Genomic DNA, 26,380 nt, shown 5'->3' on the forward strand with positions numbered 1-26,380 from the left:
AGCTACCCCAGGGAGGTGCTTGTAAGTGGCTTGCCGCTTGCTGCACATACTAAAAAGCCTCTGCACCTCAAGAGAAAAAGAACTGTTGTCTGAATGCTGTCTGGGCTGTCAGTCAGAGCTGGGTATATGTGTGTGTAACTGTAGTTCCAGGCTCTGTACTTGTTTCAGCAACGTTTGCCAGGCGACAAATGAAAGCCATTTTTATTTTATTATTTAGCGCCGATGGAATTTTAATTGGGAAAACTAACGCAAGCTGGACCATACCAGCTGTGTTTCTGCATTTGAAAGCTGTTGTCATTTAACATAATTTTTTATGTTTTAGTGAGGATTTAGTATTGAGTCAAACTTACTGCACAAATTCCCCATTGTTCTCAGTTCTATGTACATTTCCTCTGTACTAATATTATATGTATTCATTTGGCAGACATGTTTGTAAAAGGCCATTATGGAAAACAGCACCATGAGCAAATAACTAGGGTAACTGCAACCACCAGAGAAGAGGAGACAGTAACACTATGTACATTTAGCACAATTCTGATCAGCCATTACACAAGTGAATGAAATGGGATATTAGGCGTGCAACTTTTCACAATGCTCTTTATACAGCAATATTGCAGCTATACAGAGGGAACGTAAATGAAATAAGAAAATAAAGTCTAAGAACGGAAGCGATCTGAGGTGTTAGAGGAGGTTTTCAGCCCGCACTTGTGGACTGACAGGCGGTCTGCAGTCCTGACTGATACATGAAACTTGTTTCACCCCTGTTGGGTCAGAGTGGGGAGCAGACGTGGCACTGAAGGTGCGAGACTGCAGAGTGGCCAGTGGAAGAAGATTGCAGGGGCTTAGCTGGGATACAGGAAGCGATTGGGCTTGCCGGTTAGGGAGAGCTGTTCCCTTTGACTCCCTGTAACGCTGCGGCTGGGTTTTAAATGTGGGTCACTGGCAGTCGCCGGTGGAGAGGTGCAGTGATGCGTGGGGGAAAGCCTGCCATTTGTGGACTGCTGTAAGTCCAGGTGAGACAGCACTAGACAGTCTGTGACTAGAGTGGAGTAGGTGGTTCGTGATTGTTCTGGTCTTTAATAAGAACTTGCAGGACAGGATAGTTTGTCAGCATTGCAGTTTAGGAAATAAATGTTTTTGTTTTTTTTTACTTTCATTCACAGCAGCAATTCCAAAGACAATACAAACTGTTTAACTATGGAAAAAAAAAAACATCAAAATTATGTATGTGTGAAAGAAAACCGTTTTTTTATCACGAATCATCGTTGCCAATTTGATTGATTTTGATTTCTTTAATTAGAAAATAGTTGGAACAAGATATGTAAAGTTGCTTTGAGAATAAATACAAAAGGAAATGTACCTACGGTAAATGGGGATTGCTCTTTTGTGAATCATTTGCCAGTGTAGATTAGTTTGTTCTTTAAATTTATTACTATTATTATTATTATTATAATGAAAGTATTTTTGTGGGGGTAACTCATTGAACAAAATGTTCAGTAACTATTTGAGGATTTCAAGTTAATTGTTTCCCTGCAGGACCCAAAGCAAAAGCTCCATTATATGTAGATCTATAAATGGACTATGTGGTATCTACGTGACTGCTTGAGTCCATTGGCTAACAAACTCATCTGTGAGATCTCTGGGAAGTGGTGCCTGGCAGATCCATCGATCCCGGGCACCGCAAGACACCGTCCCCGTGCTTCCTGCTCCTGCAGCCGCTAGTCCTGCCCGTCTGTCTGGCAGAACTGTCCTGTCTGCAGTCTAATCAATTTGTTCTAAATTGGCCCTGATCCGTCACATGGAGATATATTGAGGTGTAAACCCCGCCGACCTGGTGCATGTTTCGACAGGCCTCCACACCCCCCTAGAAAAGCTGAGTTATGAATGTTCAAATTTATGCCATCTGTGTCTTCTGATGTCATATCTCTATCTCTCTCTCTCTCTCTCTCGCTCTCTCTCTCTCTACCTCTCTATATCTCTCACTCTTTCTCTCTGTTTGTCTCTCTCACTGTCTGTCTGTCTGTCTGTCCCTTTCTCTCTCTCTCTCTCTCTATGAGGGCTCTATAAGGCTCCATTGAACTTGTTATATTTTATCAATGAAGCTTAATTAAATTGCATTGGTGTGTGTTCCGTTGTTTGTCTTACGAGAAACGGACCCATTGATGCCGAAACGGCAACTTGCCAACCAACCGTGACATTTCGCTTATCTATGCATTGAAAGCATTAAAGGGACCCCTCTAAGTCCCAGCTAAATACCTGTAGATCTTCTTGAAAATCTTCCACAACTCCACCAAGATGATTTGCCAAAATCAAAATACCGGTATCCTGTTTTTGATGTCACGTTCATCTGTCCATCCATTGTCTATACCAACGTATCCTGGACAGGATCGCGGAGGACGCTGGAGCCTATCCCAGCGTGCATTGGGGCGAGAGGCAGGAATACGCCCTGGACAGGCCAACCAATTTATCGCAGGGCATTTGATGTCACTTGATGTCTTTTATTATTTGTATTTCACCTTGTAATTGAGCATGGATACCTCATTTAAAGTTTGACTGTTTGGGATGGCATCTTGTACGGCCATGACAGATGGACAGAGAGTTTGGTGTCTTTAATTTCAGGCTGATTTTCTTTTTAACTCATGTTCTTTTTACCATAACTGGCCCTCGACCAGAAGATAACAGGAGGGTGACAGTGCCCAAGGCAGATCATTAAAGCTTCTCAGTGTTTCTGGAGCTCCTAGCCTTTTGTCCCTGGTGATATGGGCTAAATTCTTTCATTCTTCAAATGCTATGGCATTTTGGTGCGGTGGACCCAGGGACAGTAAAGTCCAGGCTTTGATTCACGGTATTGTTGAGTCGCTTTAAATAGAAAGTGCTAGTGCTGTTGCTGGAGCTCCAATGTAGCCATTGCATGTGTTAAAATAATTTTTAAAAACATTTTGTTGCTTTAATTTAATTTGATTCTAATTTCTTTCAGCGGGCTACTCAGAATCACGGCAGAATGGGTCAGACAGGAGAGCGCCGCGTTTTAACGTTGACGTGCAGTCGTTAAAAATTGAAAAGGTTATGAATAATTCCTCTGGATTTCATACGCGTGTGAGCCGTCCTCCGTGTGGCATTCTATATTTAACACAGGAGTGAGAGAAAGGCTCATTCCACCTTTCAGCATGAAAACTCCATCCCCTTTGTGCTTCCAACATGGCGGTATTTAACAGCGAGGAAGGCTACAGAAACCTGCCATTATTTCCTACCATCTCTTAAGCCAGAATTTTCTCACCTTTTACTGTAGAATCCACTTCTGTCAAGATTGGCAGCATTGCTTTGTCCTTCACGGTCTTCCAAAACTTGCTTGAAAGCACAGTGAGTTACTGAGCAATGCTAAAGGACATAGCCAAACTTGCAGTTGCGTCCGAAAACAAACGAACGGGCTGTCTGTTTTTTCGGCCACGGGACCGTATGCACAGATAATGTTTTAGCGGTTCAACTTTTCCTGTACCTGGCCTGTAGGCGTGGTCACGTCACCGCATTCGGAAGGGGAGACGGGCAGCCCGCGGTAATGCGATCCTTTTTTTTTTTTTCGGGGGGACAGAGACTGTGAGGTCTCGACTCTGGCTGCGAAGCCCTGGAGAGAACCCGCTGCAGCAGCCGGCATTGCCAGGGAAACCGGTACGTGACTCAGATGCTGATTTCCTCGTCTGCTGTGAAGTGGGCAGAGGGCAGCGTGCTGCGCTGCGCTGCCCAGGCTCTGAGGCTCTGAGTGTAAAATGGAGGCAGACGCTGCTCTTTAGTGTGCATGACAGAGATAGGGGCTCAGCATTGGAGTCTGTGTGTAAGATGAAGATGGAGACACAGGTTTAGGATTAGTCTGTGTGTAAAATGAGACATAGGCTTGGGATTAGTCTGTGTGTAAGATGAGACATAGGCTGGGCATTAGTGTGAGTGTGTATATAGCATAGTGTATATAGAGAGATTTTCTAGACCCTACATGCTGTTTATGTAACAAGGAGAGTCTTATGAACTGTGTACAGATAGATACACTGGGCCTTAGAGACTGTTTATATGATAGAGATACACTGGGCCTTAGAGACTGTTTATATGATAGAGATACACTGGGCCTTCAAGATTGTTTGTATGACAGAGATACACTGGGCATCACAGACTGTTTCTATGACAGGGAGACACTGGGCCTTAGAGACTGTTTCTATGACAGGGATACACTGGGCCTTAGAGACTGTTTATATGATAGAGATACACTGGGCCTTCAAGATTGTTTATATGACAGGGATACACTGGGCATCACAGACTGTTTATATGACAGGGAGACACTGGGCCTTAGAGACTGTTTATATGATAGAAATACACTGGGCCTTAGAGTCTGTTTATATGACAGAGATACACTGGGCCTTAGAGTCTGTTTATATGATAGAGATACACTGGGCCTTAGAGTCTGTTTATATGATAGAGATACACTGGGCCTTCAAGACTGTTTATATGATAGAGGTACACTGGGCCTTAGAGTCTGTTTATATGATAGAGATACACTGGGCCTTCAAGACTGTTTATATGATAGAGGTACACTGGGCCTTAGAGTCTGTTTCTATTACAGAGATACACTGGGCCTTAGAGACTGTTTATATGATAGAGATACACTGGGCCTTAGAGTCTGTTTATATGATAGAGATACACTGGGCCTTCAAGACTGTTTATATGACAGAGGTACACTGGGCCTTAGAGTCTGTTTATATGACAGAGGTGCACTGGGCCTTAGAGCCTGTTTATATGACAGGGAGGCACTGGGCCTTAGTGACTATATGGCCGGGAGACACTGGGCCTTAGAGACTGCATGTAAGATGGTGACAGAGACTGATCCTTATAAGCTCTATAGATAGATGTAGGTTCTTACAAGCTATGAATGCTCTTCCTGGAAAGCATCTTCTTCTTTTTTTTAAAGCATTTTTACTGCACTTAGTATATTGCGTGCCATATTGCCATCAAACGTGGAAAGGACAACAGAAGGTTGCAGCTATAAGTCTGCTTCCACCAAATAGGCTTCAAATGGCCAGCCTCTCTGAAATTGTGACAGGTCATCCCGCAGTGTATTATTATTGCAAAAAAAAAAGTATTCACCTGAGCCCCATAAGGCAGCCAGTGTGCGGTTCATTATTCCCGCCCCCCCCCCCCCCCCCCCCCCCCCGTGCATGCGCACACATCTGTGTAATTCACGTAAACGTGCAGGGAAGCAGTCGCGCATGCCATCGGCCGGTCAGCGCTAATCTAATAAACCGGTATCGAATGCGGTGGGGCGCAAGCTCACGCCTCTTGTAAAAAACCGTTAGCAAAGCTGCGCCCTTCAAGATTAACCAGCGGAAATGGAAGTGCCCCTTCCGCACGTCTTAGCCGTGCCGCGCGCGTCTGTCCGCCCTGTCGTGCTGCTCTAGAGATGTCTCTCTTCCAGAGTCCTGGCCAGCACGTCTTTTCGTTATCATTAATTGCATTTGTCAGTAGCGGGCCTTATCTTCCTCGACAAGATTATACACAAAGGCCGTGCGTCCATGCGGCAGACATGCATGACTGCCCAGAGTCGTTATCCGTTGTTGGGAGTTCATCCGCTCCACTCCAGACCCTGCGATCAATAAGCTTCCTGCTCCACTCTAAAAGGCTCTCTCGCAGTGTCTTAGCACCTTACTGTAGCTCAGCCACTTCCTTCTTCCTGTGCCTCTCTCACTGCCAAGTTCTCCTGGATCTGTGGTTAGTCAGCAAATCCGGAGATGCTTGAGGGTTAAATGAGATGGTTTGCTCGAGAGCTATAACATTAAACATTCCCTTTCCTGTGGCTAAAACACTTCTGTGGGTATAATGCGTGTGCTCTGCCCTCTTACTGTAGTGGAAATGGTTCCTAATTTCATATTCAAGTATTTATTGCTCTGCAACAATTGTTTCATATGTCCTTCTTCAAAATTCCTTTGACCATTAGTATTACAGAGGCGTGCCAGATTATAAAAATTATCCACACCCTTTATTAATATTCATTCATCTTGTTTTTTGGATGGGAATATGTTCACAAATTCCTCAAACTTAATATAACTGCTGTAAAAATTAATCACCATTCAAAAATTGGTCCATTGTGGATAAAGTCCTGGTCTACCTACACAAAGCTATATTCTCAATGGGCCTTATTCACAAAATTGTAACAAAAGAAAGTACCACTATATCCTGTATGTAGATTTGAGAGTATGGGTGCAGTCTGTGATGCGTCTTCTTTGGGAGAGTGTGCAGCTTAGGGTGGTGCTGTTTTCTGCCGATGCGCCTGAGGGTAGCGACCATAGCTAACTGAAAGCTAAACAGATGAAGTGTGAAATGTCTGGCAAGATTTAGCTTCTCAGAACCCAGAGTCTCCCACAGGATTTCTGTTCATTTCAAAGCAAAAGGGTCCGCGTAAGGAAAGCCTGGTATCGGCGTGAGCTGGAAGCATGCACAAACTGTTGCAGTTCCGAGGTGAATTATGCATGCCTTCGCAGTGCTACGAAAATCCCTGCGCCCGCTCCATCGCGACCAAACGCAGCACGTTCTGGGCTCAGCGCTCGCCTGTCAGGGCTATCGTCAAGCACAGAGATTTCAAGGCCTTCTCGGCCTGGCCGGTATGCTAATCGGGAGCAATTAAACTTGCGCGTTCCTTTTCTCTTTCTGTGAAGCGGGTGCGGCTGCTCGTGAATTATGGGCGAGCCGCGTCCCAGCCGTGTCCTTCAGTGGCGACATGCGTGGTGACATGCGTGGTGACATGCGTGGTGACATGCGTGGCGACGGCGGCGCTGCCCTGTTGTCCGAACACCGTCATTTGTTTAACGAGGGCTCGGCGATGGCGGTAAAGGGCTCTTCACAGTGGGTGGGGCCATGTCTGCGTCGACCTTGACAATGGGGGGGGGGGGAGCAATCAGTTGAGCCTTGTGCGTGTGGGAGCAGTGGCAATCTTTTTGTGACTGCACGTGCGAAATGCTACTGTTTTCATAAGGCAGGGCGGGTTGTTTTAATGACCGAGACCCAGTTCCTAATGTGTCGAGGACCTGACAATTAGGTAGTCAAGGATAATTGGAAAATGACTGGGTAATCCCAGGGTGCTGTGCAGGTGTAAAGCAGATATCACATCCAAGCGCCTCACAGTTGTTATCCTGGCTGGCCATGCAGTTTTATCAGTTTTATGGCTGGATTTAATGACATCAACTGGGGTGTTTTTCCACATAATTCCTTGTGTTTGAAGTAGATTTTTTTTTTCCATGAGTGTGTTGTGTCTTTTTTTATTGCTATATGCAAATAGTCACTTCTTGTAATACAGTGTTTTTTTATGATTACAGGCTACAATTGGAATTGACTTCTTATCAAAAACCATGTACTTAGAAGACCGAACGGTAAGTTATTTTTTGCTCATCAACAACTTACTCTTACTATAAGTTTTCTGCAGTTCATATGTAATTTACTCTAAATCTGATGCCTTAGGTTCTGGTACAGTCATTGTGTGCAATGCTTCCCCTGTAATTTAGCCTTTAGTATGAACTAACGCCAGTGATTTTTCTAAACCACATAATTATACACAAAAACTTGATTGATGCTATTTAGCCGCATGATGTTTCAAACAATGTAGCCGTTACATAACTGTTCAAACAGATTGTCTTTGCAAAGACCTATCTGTTTGAACTGCATCCTGTTGGAAATGTAATTAGTCCTAAGTAATGGCATTTTTATCTGCATAGCGCCATGTCCGCTCGTACTAGCCGTACTGAGATCTGACGTGGCGTGAGCTTGAGGTGGGGGAGAGAGGTCCGTGCCCCCCGGGTGTGGATTAACTGTGAATAATCTCACCCGGCTCAGCCCTGTTCCTCTGAACTCCAGGTGAGGCTGCAGCTGTGGGACACGGCGGGGCAGGAGCGTTTCCGGAGCCTCATCCCCAGCTACATCCGCGACTCCACCGTGGCCGTGGTGGTGTACGACATCACAAGTGAGTCACAGAGGCGTGGCGCACTGCGCGCACGTACCCATGCACATGCACACACGTACACGCACACACGCCCATACACATATGCACACGCCCACACAGACACGCACACACTCCCATACACATATGCACACACACACGCACATGCACATGTGCACATGCCCACGCCCACACACACACGCACACACAAACACGCACATGCACACGCCCATACACATATTCACACCCCCACGCCCACACGCACACGCACACACACACATACACAAACATGCACACACATGCGTGCACACACACGCACACATACACACATACATGAATGCACGCCCTCACGCATGTGGGCACACACAGACAGACACACACACACACAAACGAGAGGAGTTATTTTACAATTATGATCAATGTCATGATTTCAGCCCACTCTGCATAGCCATTGTACCTCCGTGGTTGTCCTAAGCATGTCTTCATTTGGGCATCAACAGTATGACCATGTAAAGCAGTCCCGCTGGGGCTCGCGCTGGTATCTTTCTCTATAAAAGAGGACAGCTTTATTGTCCTGAAATCCCATCGTAGCGATCAGGGCCGGGGTTTAATATGCTCGCAAGCGAGAGAAATGGAGCCACGTTAGAATCCCAGCCCTGGGGAGATGAACTGTAAACCCAATTTTATAGGCAAACATAGCAGCCATGCTAAAGAGCGCATTCGTTTTCACCTTTAAACAAAGGCACAGTTTCCCTGTTAGTTAGGAGCAGTGAGGTAAACCTTAGAGATCATGCATTTATCATGAACATTTATAAGATTCTCATTAGAGAGACTGACTGCTCCATATTTTTTACTCAAAGATCAAATTCTCATTGTAAACAAGGTGGCTATTTCCTATACTGATGAATATGTATATATGTGTGTGTATGTAACAATTTGATATATGTACAGTGAACTTTGATTGGGTTTTATTTAAGGGTGTTTTTATACACTTTGGTTTTACTGTGTAGAAGTCACAGCATCTGAACACACTGAAATATTTTTCCCCTTCATTAATTTAATTTTAGTTTACAACCACAGGTATGTTTCCAAGAATGCAGAGGTTGTAAAACCAGGCATATTTCCTAAATGCATCTTCGACACTGTAATGTGTCTCCTATTTCTCCACAGATATGAATTCCTTTCAGCAGACTTCCAAATGGATCGATGATGTCAGAACAGAAAGAGGAAGTGACGTCATCATTATGTTAGTGGGCAACAAAACAGACTTGGCAGATAAGAGGTGAGAACTTTGGCTTTTATAATCGAGCTTGCAAGCACATCCCTCACATATTCTGACATGCAGTCTAGCTCACCAAGTTCTGTTTATGGTCACAAAGTTGGCACCTACCCCACCTTAGATTACTTTATTTAATGAAAGACATGGATGTGTCTTATCCAGAAATCCGAGGAGATTCTTTTTTTAAGGTCACGGCAGGACGAGGCTTTTCTTCTAAGTAGGGTGCGACGCAGGGAGGGAGCGAGAAGCGGTGGACCGTAACTAAAACATTTCCCGTGCACATCGAAAGAGCCCTCCTCTCGTTAGCGTGTTAGCAGATCAATGGCCGCCTAATTGGCTGGGGATATTTGTGAAGTCCTATGACTCCTGGAAGCTCTGCCATGGCACACTGCCCAGAGGTCGTCCCCCAGGGGAGGGAGGAGACAGCGCAGAGCCTCCGGACACGTTTTAGCCATAAAAGGACTCTCTGCACACTGTCTCCTTATAGCCCGCAGTTAAGTAAGAAGCACCTGGTTTGGGACATACCCCAGAGCCCATGCTCTCTGTGTTGCACATTAACATCTTCTCCATCCCAAGGGCAGAGAGAGTTCAGAAGGAGGGGGCACGTGATTTACTTTCAGAGTTCAGTTTGACTTGTGTGCCCCATGGCCATTTTTCATCTCTAATTAGAACTATCGTTACTTTACAAGCTTCTGTTGTGTTTCGTTATCCCTGAGTGACCATTTAACGGTGTGCAGTGTTATTTCGGAATCAAATGAGGCCGGCAGTAAATAAGAATTACCCGAGGGATCCAATGTTTTCCTTCATGTTAATCAATGACCTTCTTTCCTCTCTCGTCCTCACCCTGCATAATATCGCCCAGACAGACCTGTCAGCTTCCTCTAGACATTAATGTTTCTTCTCCCGTCTGGAGTAATTATTGCACGAGAAAATTACTCAGAGGCAGCTACCTTGCTGGAAAGATACATTTCTGTGCTTTAAGTCCATGTCATATAGATGAATGTTGTTTGTTGTGGAAACTCAAGTGGAGCACCGTTTGCAAGGCGTTTTAGCAGAATATGTGATTAATTGGCATGGTTGTTTGAGTTTTTTCAGACTTATAAATAATACCACATCCATTGTTTTAGTTACTTCTCGTTAAAAACAGAGTGACAGGCCCTGCTGGTAATTCAGAATGGCAGTAGGTTTCAGAAGTAAATGAGAATCTCTACACTGCTACTGTACGTCTCCATTGATATCTGTGGTCATTTGTCTGCGTCTGAAAAGTGGCCTATAGTCATCTGTTTGATATGCTTTAAATTACATTTACATTTAGGCATTTAGCAGAGTCTCTTTTACACAGTGACTTACATAAGTGCATCATACAGGTTTAGACAAGGGCAGCTGATAAGTCATTAGAGTCATAACCCATAATAGTAATTATTACCTGATCCTACTACATAAACTTAGATGCCAGTTAGTTGGTGCAGGACAGAAATAGACAGTGAGCGTAAAGTGTGATGCCCTGGCAGCAGTGTAAGGTGTGGCGATGACAGACTGGAGGTAAGAGGGAGCTCTTCCTAATGCTGCACCATTAGGCTAAGACGACGCACTTGTGCTTCATCTGGGCCGACCACCATGAGCCAGTGGAATGGAGATGAGGAGAGGCGTGATCTGTGTAATCTGGCTGATTGTAGATGAATCCTGGGAAAGGGAGCGTCTTGACGGCTCCCACAGGGAAATCAGCAGGGAGGGAGCTGCAGTGGTTCAGTTGGGACGGCACAAGGGCTTGAATAATGAGCGGGATAGCATATGTAGCACAGAAAGGGTGGATGTAGCAGAATTACCAAATTTGTCTGTACTGATGCCCTGTGCTAACAGATGTCAGGGAGTATTCAACCAGCCTTAACCCTTTCAAGAGTAGGGCTCAAATTCTCAAAATTCTGTGTCAGTGTTCTAGAACTTTACTGCTTGCAGTACTGCAGCAATGATTGTTGCATCAGCATTAGAATGTTCAGTTAAGAACATTCGAATCACATATTTGTGATCTTATACCTTAAAGGGTTAAAGGTTGTGATTTCATGTATTTGTTAACTGCAAAATGTATGCTTTTTTCTCTTGCCGTGAATTTGCTCAGATAAGCTTCAGCCCTGACAAAGTCTTCACTGTGTCAAAGCAAGAGATGCAGGCCTCTTCAGTGATCAAAGCAGTTAAATTCTAGATGGTAGTTCTGATCCGTAAGTGCAGAACTTATGGACCATGGAATAGTTTGTATTGAAGAAGTCAGTGTGGATACCAATAATCAGTTTTCAGTAAGCAGAGAGAATTTCATGGGGAAATGTACATGTGGGAATCCTGACTCGCATAATGACACTGCAGTGTATATTCATTCACAACGTGAGAAAGGAGACCTAACTACCATTTCATAGGATCAAAATCATGCAGAATTTTTCAGATAAACAGTATAACATTTTTTTGTTACCTGTTATAATTATTTTTGCAATATTTATTGCATTAAAAACAGCGTGTCAACAGAAAAGATTGCTTTGTAACAGAAATACAATTTTGCGCTGGTTTACTGACAGCTATATGCAAATTTTCATCTGTGCAATTTGATTACCCACTCGAACAACTGCCATTTTTTTGCTTGACTGCTTTGAAACTGTACAATCCATTACATATTTGATCATTCTTGGCAGTCTAAGAGCCTCAGTGAACATCCTTTATGAAAATCCCTTGGGTGAGAGAAAGCTTGGTTTTCTGATCTTTGGTTTTCTCTTCGTGAGAAGCCTTTTTAGGGTGGCCTGCTGAGTGATGCCCCTGGGTGTTACCTCCATATGCGATTCGTTCCCCTTCCATTCCTGAAAGACTACACAGGTCACGCTATGTAATTATGTCATTTGAAATGTTAGTTAGAAGTATAGAATTGCTCATTGGCAAAATATATTTAAATCATTATACTGTCAGTGTTAATACGCTACACTGGCTTGTCAACATAATACATAATACTGACTTGTCGACATAATTTGTCCCACTAAAATTACAGGCAGTCGCAAAAATGGATATTGGCGTATTCTAGGCCTGACGAGCAGAATATTGCCTATTGACTGTGACTGATTATGGCTGACATTGTGTCTAACTCCAGACATTTAATTTAACAGGCAATTACAATTACACTGGTGACAGAAATATCATTTCTAGCTGTTCTAATTCCGTTTCAAAGTATCAATGGCAAACAGATGTTTTTATGATTAATCTTTATGACATTTTGCCAAGAGACGTATTTTGGCTCGTTGAAATGTTCATTGGTATTTTATCACAGGTGCAGTTTAAAAAGTAAAAGGTTGATTGCGTGCTTAAATCATTTGACGCTAAGTATTGCCATTTTTTAAAGATGAAGCGCATGCAATGGTAATGTTTTGCTTGTCTTTTCTTCATATATTGCATGTAGTTTGTGAAAGAGTCATAAAATCCCAATATGAATTAATCATAGCATGTGAAATTAGGTTAATTTAGAAAATGTTATGCAAATCAATACAATAAGACTGAAATTAACATAAGTGGTATGTCATATACAGACCTGTGTCTGCCTTTGTTTAATCGATTTGATCAACCGTGCACAACGTGTTGAAAAGTTTTCTTTGAAATAGTACGGTGCATCAGAGTTTTTATTATGAATGAAACCATGTTTTTTTATGTCTGTGTTCTGCTTTGGGCTCCATCGGAGTGTTTTATAATTAATCATCCTCACAATCAATATGAAATTTAGTTGCAGCAGCAATTTTTCTGAGTGCTGATTGAAATCCATTTAAGTAATAATAACGGTTCTTTGGCTACGCTAATGGAATGTGACATTTTAGCGTGATTTCTGTTGGAAGTGAGTGAGCAGTAATGAACCCGGATTTCTATTCATAAGCACCGTAAATCAAATCAAAGGCAAGGAGAGATTGTTTTTATTGATTGTACTTAAAAAGTGAATTTCTTCTTCCCGCGTCCATCTTGCTACGTACTCTTAGAGGTAGCGTGCAGCTTTTAGAATATGTTTGTGCTTTTGGATTGCGTCTGTTATTTGTACAAAGTGAACTAAAGGCGTTAATGGTGCTTTAACATACATTATTTGAAAATCTTGATTTGGGACATTTATTAAAGCAACCTTCCCTCGTTTTTATTTAACAATTTGGAATCCACACTCGTTCCTCTCGAGTTGTGGCAACTGCACCCTGTGTGGAGGGCACTGTGGCAGAATTGCAATATTTCCACCCTGCAGACCGCAGCGTGTAACAGGAGAACAAATACTGACCAGAGGAGAGGTGCATCACTCACTGCCACCAACCAGACAGGTTTTTGAGATAAACTAACGCATGTCCTACGAGCGGAAAGCAGATATTTGGTATCCAGGCAATGTGGTTGTATCAAGCCAAATATAGAACCTGGAATAATCAATGGGATATGCCCATGTATCCAATTATCTATGGATCCATCTATTTATCTATTTGATGCTGTTGGTAATTATACCGGGAGCTGTTGCCGGCTGTGTCTCCCTTTCATAGTGTTAAGGAAGGACAGATGCAGAACACTCTGCTGATGAATGTTATTGTTGAAAGTGGGCCATTATTTATTTGGCTCATACTCAGAATGTCCCTTTCTGACTCAGTCTACTCTTCCACCCCGACAAGACACGTAATGCATATTTTGACATGGCTTCATGCCGCATGTCAGATTGCTTCTCAAGTAATATTACCTTCCCCTTTTTATGTATCATAAGGACAAACCAGTCTGTACTTTTACTTTGCTAAACACATTGCTGCCATTTTCTATTCGCTAGGCTAGGGCGAAATGTCCTTGCAATGCTACTGTGACGTTGCAGCAGTGTAATCCTGCCATTTCAGGGTTATAGAACTGTGTATATAATGTTTGAATGAGTGTTGACTGGGCAAAATTATCTATCACATTGTTACAGTGCAAATGGCTTCCATTAACAGGTTTTTTTTTATTATGGGTGTGCAGGTCCATTTGTGGTGACCACACAAAGCCGTCTTAGTGCCGCTTACTGTAACTGTAACTGTGCGGCCCTCGGGAGAGGGGACACGCCCAGAATGTGTCGCACGCCCATACACGGGCGTCCCAAAATAATGAAAGCAGATGGCGGAACCCTCAGAAGCGTGGACAGAGCCCATACATAATTGATAGCGCTGCTACAACCTGATTACAGGTTGTAGATTACACCATAACCCCACCCCCCCCCCCTTTACCAGAATGTCTTATGTACCGAGCTTCGGTCAGCTCGTTCACAGTCGGCTCATGTGGGTTATGGAGATGTTCTGTGGGGAATTGCACGTAGTGGGGTCAGCAGTGTGATGCCCCTTCGTGACCCCCCCCCCCCTCCTCCTCCTTCCTCCTCAAAATGCTGACTCTTGAAGTGAGGGTTATTCGCAAGCAAGAATAACAGGAGGTTAAAGGTCAGGAGGTGTCTTAAGGAACAGGCACATTCATTGATTTATTCTTCCAAGTGAGTGTTGGGTCAGGCTCCCTCGTCTCAAAAATGTGGGTCTCTACCCTCTGCTGGAAGCGCAGTTCAAGAATCGGTAAGCCGCATTCATCTTCTGCTCAGTGGTACAATAACCGCGATTCAATACGGGTAGTTTGCATCGGGAAACAATTAAAGTCGTAGACACACTTTTCTCTGATTCCGGAGTACCTGACCATGCATTAATGCTGCTTTAATTGCATGCATTTTTGAGGTCAGGGGTCACACAGTGGTAATATTTGTGAGGCTATTAAACTCTGGAGCGCGTGTGCGATATCAGCCCCCGCTTAAACTCCCACTGGCGTCCTCGCCTCCTCCAGCCAAAGACTAATTGACAGATTGCCGGGTAGGAAAGTGCTGGGAAGGCAGTTTGTGGATTGGACTAATGATTAGTCAATTAACATTCAGCTCTGATATAACAGCGAGTACAGAGGCGAGCGAAGATTTCCAGGCTGCAGCAAACCAGGCTGCTCGCTGAGCAGGCATTCAGAACTTCCTGATTTTTACATGGCACAGCGTACAAGCTGTCATGTACTTTCCCCCATTTTAAACATAATCACATTGGCTTCGGGTGACATTGTTGCATTACTGAGGCTGGCAGCATCCAAGGCATTATGTTTGCAGGTTATGCTTAAGGCCATATAATTTAATTCTACGTACGGTAATAAAGATTGTCAGCTGCGTACTTCGTGTTTTTTCAGGCAATGTCAGGTGTATTACACAATGCACCATCAGAGGTGGTGTGAGGGAGTAAAATGACCTTCTCTCTCCGTCGCTCCTGTGCCCCTTCTCTTTATCTAATGCAGAGGCTGTGTTTTGTATTCAGTGTTCTCATATCCGCAGATCCAAGTGGGCAGAATCATACACTGACTATTCTGACATCTTTTGGTTGCATGTTCCTTTACGTGGAGCCACTCGGCCTGTGTTGACTAACGCCACGAACGTGTTTACACAGCGCTGGCGATATACAGTGAGCCGCTCGAGAGAAAGTCGCCCCGTGGAAAAGTGGACCAGATGGCGCTCGTCTGTTCCAAATAACCCGCCAATGTCAGCTTGAATTACCTTCCCTCAAGGGGGACCAGCCGATGCCAAGGAAAGATGGCGCCACATTGAGCGCATCAACAGTCAGCTTTGAGATCCACAGCGTCGTTGTTCAGTTACTTTAACCAGTGTCTCGTCTTTCTGTAACAGACACAGTCGTCCTATTCTCTCTGCGATGGCCCTTTTTTTATCTTCAGGAAAGCTGTGTTCATGGCTCCTCTTGCATTAATCCTGTAATAAATGCAGTATCAGTACTTTAGAGGAAACGTTCCCTTGGTTAGTGGACACTCAAGGCCCTTGTGAACTACATTTATGAATTGCTAATGCATTGCTTGTCGCTACATTCACAAACATTCTCTTTTGTAAAGAGAATTGTGGTTAACCACCCCCTCAAAATCAGTAATCATGCTGTATTTAAAGATTATTTAAATGCCTTTGTTCCAGGCAGCATACTGTTTGCTGAAAAAGACAAAATACCACAAAATACTGCACTTAGTAATCACTGCATTCAGAATCGCAATCACTGAAGAATTTAGTTATAGTCTCTGCATTTCGTATCATGGGATACTTTCATGTTACATGTACCTTCATCCAGTACTTATTGTACTTTGTATCAGTATCTTGATGTTGTAGCTTGTCATGCCTCCTAGTTTGACTTAGCATAGGTCAGGTCAGAGTAATGTTTTACCGTGTGAAGTCTGCTAAATAAATGCAACGATAATGTAATGTAACGATAGATACAGCCATTATCCGCACATACAATAATGACACCTTGTCACAGTCCTGTCACTTTGTCGTAGACACAGCACCAACAGTCATAGAATATATAATCAAAATCATAATTCTGATCATAATGTAGAGCTGCATCTCGGTGATACCAGCTGTGGGCGCATGATCACATTCATATGCACCATGAGAGGTAACAACCGTAGGGCTTATGGTTATGGTGCTGGCTTTGTGCTACCTGTTTACTTGGTTCCAGTCCTTAACGTCAGAGCCTGGATATGTTATCTGACGTTGCACGGGTGGAACAGACTAGGGGTATAAATGCCAGTGAATCTGCTGCTTTTCGCTAACCCTCTCCTGGCACCCGCGGATAAGGAGGGGAACGAGCTCGGCTCTGGCGGCTGCTCCCGGGCTCTTGGAAGCGGGTTGCGGGAGCTGGCCGTCCCCTTCTGTTGTCAGTTTGTGTTGGCCGGCGGTGAGGCTCTTTCAGTCCTGCCTTTCCTCAGATCTTTGGGGTCTGGAGCTTTCGGCAGAAGAATTCAAATGAAATCAGACCGCGCCGCGCATTTGCTATTCAATTCGGGAAAGAAAAGACAGAGAAAATGGAGACGGAAAAAGGGACGTGTTCTATTCAGGATGGCTTCTTTTCAGTCTTACCTCTTCCTTATCTTTTCCTTTCTAATCCATTGCTCTCTGTTCTCTTTTATATTCCGTTTCTCCTCCCGCGAAGATGATTGCTTGGGAATAAAGATTTTCTGCTTGAATGCCATAGAGTCACGATAGTCGGCTGCAGTTCACCCAGTATCTGGGACCATTATGGGGTCTTCTGTAATAAGGCTGTGGTGATGTTTTGAAGCAAAACCTGAAGGCAATTAAGTAAAGGGCAAGGACACAGCAAGAGCATTATATTTATTTAAATTACAGAGGATTGTATCAAGACAGCAGTGCTTTTCATTGCCATCCTAAATTGACATTCTTGTCATGCTTCAGGTTTAGTCAGTTCCATAAGAAATGTCGTTCATGACAATATTGCATGTGGACATGAACAAAATATCGCTTCTGGTTTCAGTCTGGGCGCTGTCCATAAATATTTTTTTTGGAACATTTTGTCGCGGAGGAAAAGCGGAACGGGGCGCAGGTGTCACCTCTGGCGTGACTGCGGGGGCTCGGGCGGGTAAAGGGAAGGTTCGCCGACTGATGAACGGCAGCGATGTGTCTATCTCTCGGCCTTGTGAGACAAGCGGTGCCTCGCGCGGCGCCTGCAAGATTACAGCCCGTTTTCCTGTGATGGAGGGCCGATGGGATATGAAGGTCTTATCACGGGACGGAGGGAGAGCTATTAGGGCCAAAATATACTGCCCGCGAGCGTCGGCAAACACCTCCATCGTCCTGGATAGAGTGACCGCGCATCTGCTGCGCGCAGGAAGTGATGCGTGAGCGCTTGACGCGCAGTACTAAAGTCACAGTTTATATGTATACATATGGTATATGCTGTCATCTTTTCCTTTTTTATTTCATCCGGCCAACAATGCTCCAGGCTTATTAAAATGAATGTCTGCTGGGATGTAGGATAGATGGCTAACTGTAAGGTATTAACCACCCTTGTCCTGTTCTTGGACTGCATCTATCCTCCTTTAATGAACCTTCCCACGGACAGAAACGCATCTGGACCCAAGTCGCCGTGGCCAAACCTGCTCCGCAAATAAATAATTTCCTGTTGCTGTTCCGCCTCTGCCGTGCGCGCGGAGGAACAAAGAAGCCAGACGGGTTACATCATGCCCGTCCCCCAAGGCCACGGGGCTCCGTGATTTAAGCCCCGTCCTATTAAATGCCCCGCTCGGCCGTCTGCAGTCAGAGGACAGTTCCCCGTCCGCGTTTATCACCCCGCCCGATTGCCCCCCGTACCGCACCTACCGCGCGCGGATTAATTCATTAGCATGTCGAACAAATGCGCTTTAATTAATGTCAGCCCGCAGAGCAATGAATCACTTTCAGCATCTATTAATTAATGGCGTAAGGCCGCGCTGAAAAAGGGGACTGAAGCGGTGACTTACGAGGCCCGCCGGAGCGGATCGGCTGTCCGCCATTCTCCATTTCATGCCGCGGTACCTCGTTTTTAATTATGCATTAGCCGGAAAGTAAACTATCTGACATTTTTTCCCTTCTCAATCCCGTCCGCCATACCCCCGCCCCCCCCCCCCCCCTCCGCGCGCGCGTTCCGCGTTTGATTTCCCGGTAGATGGACCCTCGACGCGGCTGACGCGACACCTGCCATTTGTCTTCTCCCCCGCAGGCAAATTACGATCGAGGCGGGCGAGCAGAGAGCCAAAGAGCTGAACGTGATGTTCATCGAGACCAGCGCGAAGACGGGCTACAACGTCAAGCAGGTGAGCTCCGCCACCAACATCCTGTCCCGACCGAGCGCGGAAAATCAAAGGTCTTCCACGTTCCCCTCTCCCCCTTCCCTCAGAAGTGTAGCCCACTGGTTGAATAATGGCCATTTATAGTTCTTCCCTCCTTCCCTCTCGCGTGAAAAGGTTCAATTTGGTTAACTTGCCAAGTCATGAAGCGCCAAGCCTTTAAACATGCGCTCGAGAACTGACGAAAGTGAGAGCTAAAGGCGTCTGAGTCTAAATAAGTCGGCGTGAGAAGGCTAGTGTTGTGTGGAGTGGGCGGCTTCTTCTTTCCAACATCCAGGCTGGGGAATTAAGAAGACCTGATCTGAGGAACTGCTTGCACTATCTCGGTGCCGGGGTAACCAGCTTTCAGGCTCCCTTGAGGAAACAAGGTCACGCACAAGTGTTTATTTAGGTCGTGATTGTAGGAAATGGCAGGCGATCCGTTGCCGCGCAACCCGCCGTTTCTTTATTTTCCTCGTCTCCATCGGTGATACTGATATCCGCCTCACGCAAAGGGCGATGGGTAATGGCTGCCCGCTCCTGAGCAAGGTTCCACTGGAGCATGACTATCCAGCGTGCGGGCCTTACCTTGAAGTGCCGTGCCGACCTCTGACCCATTTCCTGTTTGTGGGCCGAAGGTGAGCGCGAGGAAATATCATCTCATTTCAAGAGCTACAGAGTGACATTTTCGAGGTGCGGATCCTCATCATCAGGGAACCATTCATCTCTGCGCTTTGATTTTTCTCAGTTGCATTGTAAAGGGCAAAGGTGCTGGGCTCTTGATTTTGGCTACGGTTGCAAGACCATGGTCTTGCAACCTTAAATTGCCAGCCAATTTATGCCTTCCAGCAAAGCCACATAGCTATATTTACATGTCTGTTTTACGACCATCTTCTTATTCCTACGTATCTTCTTAACATTCATCAACACCGTTTTTATTGATAAAACTGTGCATGTGTGTCAGGAACCATAATAAGAGATCCATAAATATGCTAACAGTTTGCTACACTTATAAATACTAAGCTGGACTGAGGACGGTGTAATTAGTGCCATTTTAACCACAGACTATCATTTGTCCTTTTAAATTACATTATGGATCCCCTGGCAAAAAGACAAAACAAAACGCTATTATTTGTATATCAGTCCCATTATTAGCTTTATTATCTAAATAATTGGATATTTTATTGATGTGGTTCTCAATTTATAAGTGCCCCCCCCCCCCCATTAGAAAAAACCCCAGTGATGCTAAATGAGAAAGGAGGGCCAGCCAGCTGTATGAAAGGGTAATAAATACCAGGGACAAGAAAGGATGCAACCAAGTGAATAAGAGCAAAGTACATAATAGTGTCCCTGTGTATGTGTAAAAAAAAAACGCACCCCAGACAACAACCATTAGGGGACCAGCTTTTGTCAGTCAGGGCTGATAAAACACAAGGCCCATTATTCTCCAGTATTCCTTGGCTCAAGGAGAATAATGTAAGGACGGAAGACCACGGCGGAACTGTATAACACAAAGACCATTACCTTGGAACCACACACTGCTCTTGGTACTGCTTGGCCACGTGCTCTCAGTCTATTGTTGCAGTGTACAATTAATGCCAGGCAACGGATGCAGCATTCAGACTCTTTAATACTTCAATTCATGAGGAATGGTGTGTGCTTGTGTGGAAATGGGGGAATGGGAATTTAGTTTCCCACCATTTGAGTTGAAGAATGGAAATATTTGATATTTCAAACCTTTTTGTTCTTATACTTACACAGTGCCATGGAAAAAGTATTTGCTAATTTAGCCAGTTTCCCTTAGTCTAATATTACGTTTTGTCTAAAGATCTGAAACCATTCATTGTGACAAATATGCAGTAATGGAAGAAATCAGGAAGAGGAAAAATACTTTTTCACTGCACTGTGTGTATGTGCTAGCAGCATATCTCTTATTATAGTGGTGGACTGTATTCCAGAGGTGCCTGTGTACAAACAGCACCGAGAATGCTGTTAGTTTGGCAGAAACACTCTTTACATTGCATATATTAACAATGTAAAAATGTTTCAAATTTATTTAATCCTACGAAATACACAACTGCATTCATCGATACATGAATAAAATCATTCAATAAATTTAATGGGTCTTTAATGGCAATAAACATTTTCAGTGACATTTAAAAAATTGGACTATGCAATTTTATCCGCTGTATAACCACTCTCCTTGCCTGGGCTCAACGTTCATTTTTGCTGTTGCATTCACTCATGTTTCCCAAACAGCAAATTAAGCTAAATAATTTATTGACGCAGAATCAGTATTCATCCAATAACCAGTGACCCTGAAAAGTGCCGACTACCTTCGAGTCAGTTTTTTTCTCAGAGAAAATGGGGGGGCAACCTGCCTGGATTCATTTGAATTTTGAATATGAATTAAATTGGATCTCTTGGATCACGTGCCGTCAAGATTCCTTTCACTTTTGCCTTTGCTCACAGATGCCTTTGACAGCGTTTGATGGGTTTTGAAGTCGTTTCATTCCACCGGCAAAGCCTAACTGATGGTAATCAGGAGTAATCTATCCAGCTTTGCAGGCTTTTGAATGCTTTCAGGTAATAATTACAAAGCCTGGAAGCACAGAGTACAAAGTTGCCTCCTGTTTCACAGATGTATCCAACATCACAGTTGCGTTGAACAGTATTAACATGATTGAATATTTTTGGTGACAGTTAATGATGAATTTTCCTAGGCGTGATCATCAGTAAATGCTCGTTGTCATTATGCAAAAAAACCCTTTCAAATCAACATCTACAATACTTCAATAAACGTTGCTAGTATAATGCGTCATATAGCCAACTAATTGATTAAGTAGCTAGAAACAATTGTGTTTTACCCATGTATGGAAGACTTTTTTATCTTAAGTGATAATCAGCTATTTTTGCGAATAAATTAGTTTCACTTGTTTCGTGAAATTGTCTGTGTGAACAGAAGGGCCACTTTGTCCATTAGAAGAGCTACGGGTTCTTCGTCATTTCTCAGAGTAGAATTTTAGAAATGAGGTCAGTCTTCACCGATCTCCGTACATTTCAGTGAAAATCAAATCTCTTGCTTTGCGGTGTGAGCTAGCCAGTGTGTGCAGTTTACCAATTATCAACCCGTCCCTTGGTTTGTATGTGCCACATCCGACCACGTAGGAACATGTTTTATAGATCTTTTTTCTCTGGGCCTGTCGGAAACAGGGACTAGGAGACAGCACACAAAATTGCTTTTTTCCCTGTCACTCCTTGTCTAATGGGTTGGTGTGCAATATATTCATGCTGGTAGCAGCATGATTGATTACCTGAAATGAAAGAATCCGGGCTTGATACATATTTGTGCTGTTTAATATAGTTTGGAAGCAGGGGGCTCATTATAGAGACCAGTGTTTCACTGATGGCCTTTGCTTCGTACCTCCTTAGGGAATATGGCACTACGGAGAAACTTAATAAAGGAGGTCTCAAATAAATGGAACAATATGAGACTCTTCATTGTGCTGCCAGGGGGGTTAGCCTTGCTTTAGCCATGAGGTTTGACTATTTGTGCCGTTGAACCCTCCATAAAACTGAGTTCAAATGAAATAAAAGTGTGATTCCAAAATGCTTTTCGCCGTCTTTTTGTGGGTAACCTCTTTGAAGGCCACTGATAAATGGCCTTTTTCGATATGCGTCTGGATTCACTCTCAGCTGAAAATAAATGACCTCTTTACAATTGTGCCTCTCATTCCTCGTACCCTTTTTTCAGTGCCACTGGGAAATGCTGGAGGTCACATGATCAGTCACTTGACGTCAACTCTTAAACCTTCTCAGACTAGACTTTTCTAATGGCCTTTGCCTAGGACAGCTGCGTTGGTGTTCGCCAGCAAAGAGGTCGGCCTTTATAACTTGTTAGCTCCGCTGCTGATTGGATAAGGAAGGAAGCCGTGAGGAACCAAGGCGAATGGAGTGTCTGAGATGCCCTTGTGGTGTCCAAAGTTCTGCCCGACTGGAACCGAACAGGCAGCAGGCAGGGGCCACCCTAGCTGGACTCGCGGCATGGCAAGTCAACCAGCTGAGCCAGTTAGGCGCGAGAAGCATTCCACAGTCCCGAAGGGGAGGACAGAAAGGTGTGGCCTTGGGCGCACGGTCGATAGCTTCCCCCGGCTGAGGGAGCGGATTCGGGCCCTTTGAGATCGCGCACTCTGGCAGTGAGGAAGCCTCTTCGTGTCCGTCCTTTGTTCTACCTCGCGTGGCCATGTCCTGATCTTCCTTTCTCTCTCCCTCTCTGGCAGCTGTTTCGACGTGTGGCAGCTGCACTGCCCGGAATGGAAAGCATGCAGGAGACGAGCAAAGAAGGCAGTATCCTTTTTCCAGAGGCCCAGACAGGTGTAAGATCCTTCTGTGTTCTGTCAAGATGATACCAGAAAATGCACCCTCACTGGTGCTGACTACTACTGCATTTTTTGGGTTTTATGCACAAAATCTATCCACAGCAGGTATGAAATCTCTTCATTTTTTCATTCCATCTCTTTATATTTAGCATGGGAAGTCTAGTTTCAGCTCTATAATACAGGTAATCATCAACTTGCACGTGCAACCATTACCTACTACTTTTGAAGCACCTCCTTGTGGACCATATGTAAAAATAAAACATTTCACCTTCCAAGCCAGCAGATATATTTACATTACATTACAGGCATTTAGCAGACGCTCTTATCCAGAGCGACTTACACAACTTTTTTTTACATAGTATATATATAGTATATATATGCCCTCCCTTGTATACTAGGAAAATACCCATATTACACAGTGCACACCGTACCTCCTCCTGTAAAATTGCTTCAGCTCAATAGCAGTTCACTAAGCACTCTGGTGCCTTGTTGATAATACTACTATTACAGCGTGATGGGGGAAAAAAATTATGTGGCAGAAATGCCTGGTATTGACCAACTTAAGAAATTGTGATTAAAATGGTGAATTCACCTTGAATGGGTTTTTTTTTCTGCGGTGCTGACACAGCTGCCGTATCTCCCGCAATAAGGCCTCTCACAGGCTGGGTGAGTAACAAAAAAAAAAAACAAAAAAAAAAGAACGCGCTTCTCAACACCTCGGGGACCCTCGCAGCAGAATTTAGCGCGCTTCCAATTAACCGGGAGAGGCGCAGAACTCGGCGGTTAGTCTGAACCGCGATTGTCAGCTGGCAGGCGGGCGCACCCCCCCCCCCCCCCACCCCCACCCCCACCCCTCCGCCAGCGGTCGGGCTGGAGCTCGCGGCTCGAGCAAACTGCCGCGTGTCAGGCGGCAGGCGAGGGGGAACGGGAGCCGGCGGGCCTCGGCGGCTCCGCTGGCAGCCGTGTGATTTAACGCGGTGACAGGACTCATCAGTCAGGACCCGCGCGGCTACCAGATCCCCCCCCGCTGATATCAGGTGTGGGTGTCATGCTTTATGAGGCTTGCGGATCTCCGAGCTGTTATTTTCCCCACAGATGAACCCCCCCCCGCCCCCCCGTTCCCCCCTCTCCAGTAACCCCCCCCCCCAAACGTACATCTATGGCATGTCATTCTGTGAGCAGGAGAAGAAGACAGAAGATCTGTCATTTTCCCTGATGGAGAGAGGAGAAGAAATACACTGTAAGCTTTTGGACAGCACGTATATGGACTTTACTACAGTCAGTGTGGGGAATAACAGTTAATGGGAATGTCTGTAAGATCAATGCACTGTCCTCCACAGACTTACCAGAGTTACCATGGCAGTGTGCATATTTTTTGTTTTATTTTGGATTTGTTTAGCTGTTTTATCACCATATATCCTCCTGAGACCCAGTAAAAATGTTTTAAAAGGATTTTCATTTATAATAGAAATGTCTTGGATGACAAAAAAAAACATGTCGCAATGAAAATATTTTCAAAAATATAATTCATTTTCTTTTTATTTAATTGTCCCTAGTAGTGTAGGTTTTGGAACAGTCCTCCTTGAAGAGCTCAGCTAAATTTGAAGGCCCATCCCTGTCACTGCAATGCCCTCCATCAGTTTGGGAGGGTGCACAATTGTCCCAGCAGTCCACCAGTCAAGCCTTGCACTTGTCCTGAAGCAATAATCATAACGTAACGCTGCAGAGGACTACAGACAGACTGCTGACCCCTCAGTAAACAAGTTATTCTATCACAATAAGACAGGGACTTCCTCTCGCTCTTAAAGTCTTCCTCACTGGGCGGTACTTCCAGCACTGATGTCATCTGATACCAGACCTTGGGGCCTGTGTCTTTACTCAAAGAACACTTTACTGGGGCTGGCCACACAACAAGCCCCTCTCTTACATTGTAATTACCTTATTTACTGTACTCATATCTCAGAATTAATGCAAGACAACACGGATATTGGCCTCTGCAGAATAATAATCATAATCAGTCGTAACACAGGAATAGCGCAGACTGGTATTACTAGCGGCTAGCTGAGAGGAGGCTGCACAGCATCAATGTGGACTCGGGCCTTTAGGAGGCATGTCTGCGTATACTGGCATCTCCCTCTCAAATTAGCCTCCCTTTTTTCCACGGCTCACCTTGGGACCTAAAAAAACAAAAGGCCGGTCATCTAGCTAACAAAGTGAATTATTGATTCGTGTTAATGCTCCTCTTACTGTTGCCCTGGCAGTCGCCGGGGGAGGGCGTGCCGGGATGCGCGGAACTATCGCTAAACGGTAGAGAGCCGCGGAGCCCCTCCATTTTGTCTGCCTCCCGCATTTCTCCATTTTCTTATCGGTCTTTTTTGAACTTAGTCAGAACTGCGTATCTCCCAGGGAGCGTAGCAGCTCTGCCGATGGCTCTGTGTTTGGGAGCTGTTAGGGGTATCACGCCGGCGTCGAACAGCGCTGTGCTTGTGGAAAGATGAGAGAGACTCTTCCCAGGCTAGGCTCTGTGTAGAAATGCAGCTTTTTAAATTGGCCTCTCGCTTCCCCGAAAAGAGCGGCAACAGCCTTATATTCTCTAGCCGCCCCAGTCAGGGGTCGTGTCTACAGTCGGTGCTGGTAGAGTGGTGGTAACACACACGAAAATGGGTTTTGGCGGACTCCGGTTCCTGTAACAGTTCGTGTTAGATAGCAAGGATATTTTTTTTTCCCCTCCCTCCTTGCAGAACGCCTCCCTGGGGGACCGCGCGGTCTCTCTCTGAGCTGCTGCGTGCGGCTAACGCACCGGAGTCCGTGTGCAGGTCTCCTTGTCGCCAGTCAACCGAACGGAGCGCAAATGAGCGGCTCGCGCCGAGCAGACTGTGCCCGTCTTCATCATCGCCGGGGCATTGGGAAGCAGCGCTCTCATTTGCGCTGCCTCTAAAGAGCTGAGAGCGGCTCCGCCACTCAGCCAGCCCATCTGCCAGGTTGGCTGGCGCGTGGAAATGCAATTACTTGATTGGTCTGAAGCCCTACTTGATTTGAATTCATTTGCATATTTCGGAAAAAGTCTTCTTAAAGGTGGCTCCC

General features: G+C 44.9%; 1 protein-coding gene across 3 annotated transcripts in view; it reads left to right on the forward strand.

Annotated features, from left to right (window-relative positions):
* The window catches only part of rab6ba (RAB6B, member RAS oncogene family a), a 69,704-nt gene that overhangs the window by 36,024 nt on the left and 7,300 nt on the right, over positions 1 to 26,380 (forward strand). For 2 of the 3 annotated variants that reach the window (XM_035414111.1, XM_035414113.1), the window contains exons 3-7: positions 7,350 to 7,403; positions 7,864 to 7,990; positions 9,137 to 9,248; positions 18,812 to 18,905; positions 23,198 to 23,264. In XM_035414111.1, the coding sequence (XP_035270002.1) occupies positions 7,350 to 7,403; positions 7,864 to 7,990; positions 9,137 to 9,248; positions 18,812 to 18,905; positions 23,198 to 23,264 (454 nt within the window). The remainder of the gene's footprint in view (positions 1 to 7,349; positions 7,404 to 7,863; positions 7,991 to 9,136; positions 9,249 to 18,811; positions 18,906 to 23,197; positions 23,265 to 26,380) is intronic. The other variant, XM_035414112.1, reaches the window with a different exon arrangement.

This window comes from Anguilla anguilla, chromosome 4, assembly GCF_013347855.1.
Source record: "Anguilla anguilla isolate fAngAng1 chromosome 4, fAngAng1.pri, whole genome shotgun sequence".
Lineage (NCBI taxonomy): Eukaryota > Metazoa > Chordata > Actinopteri > Anguilliformes > Anguillidae > Anguilla > Anguilla anguilla.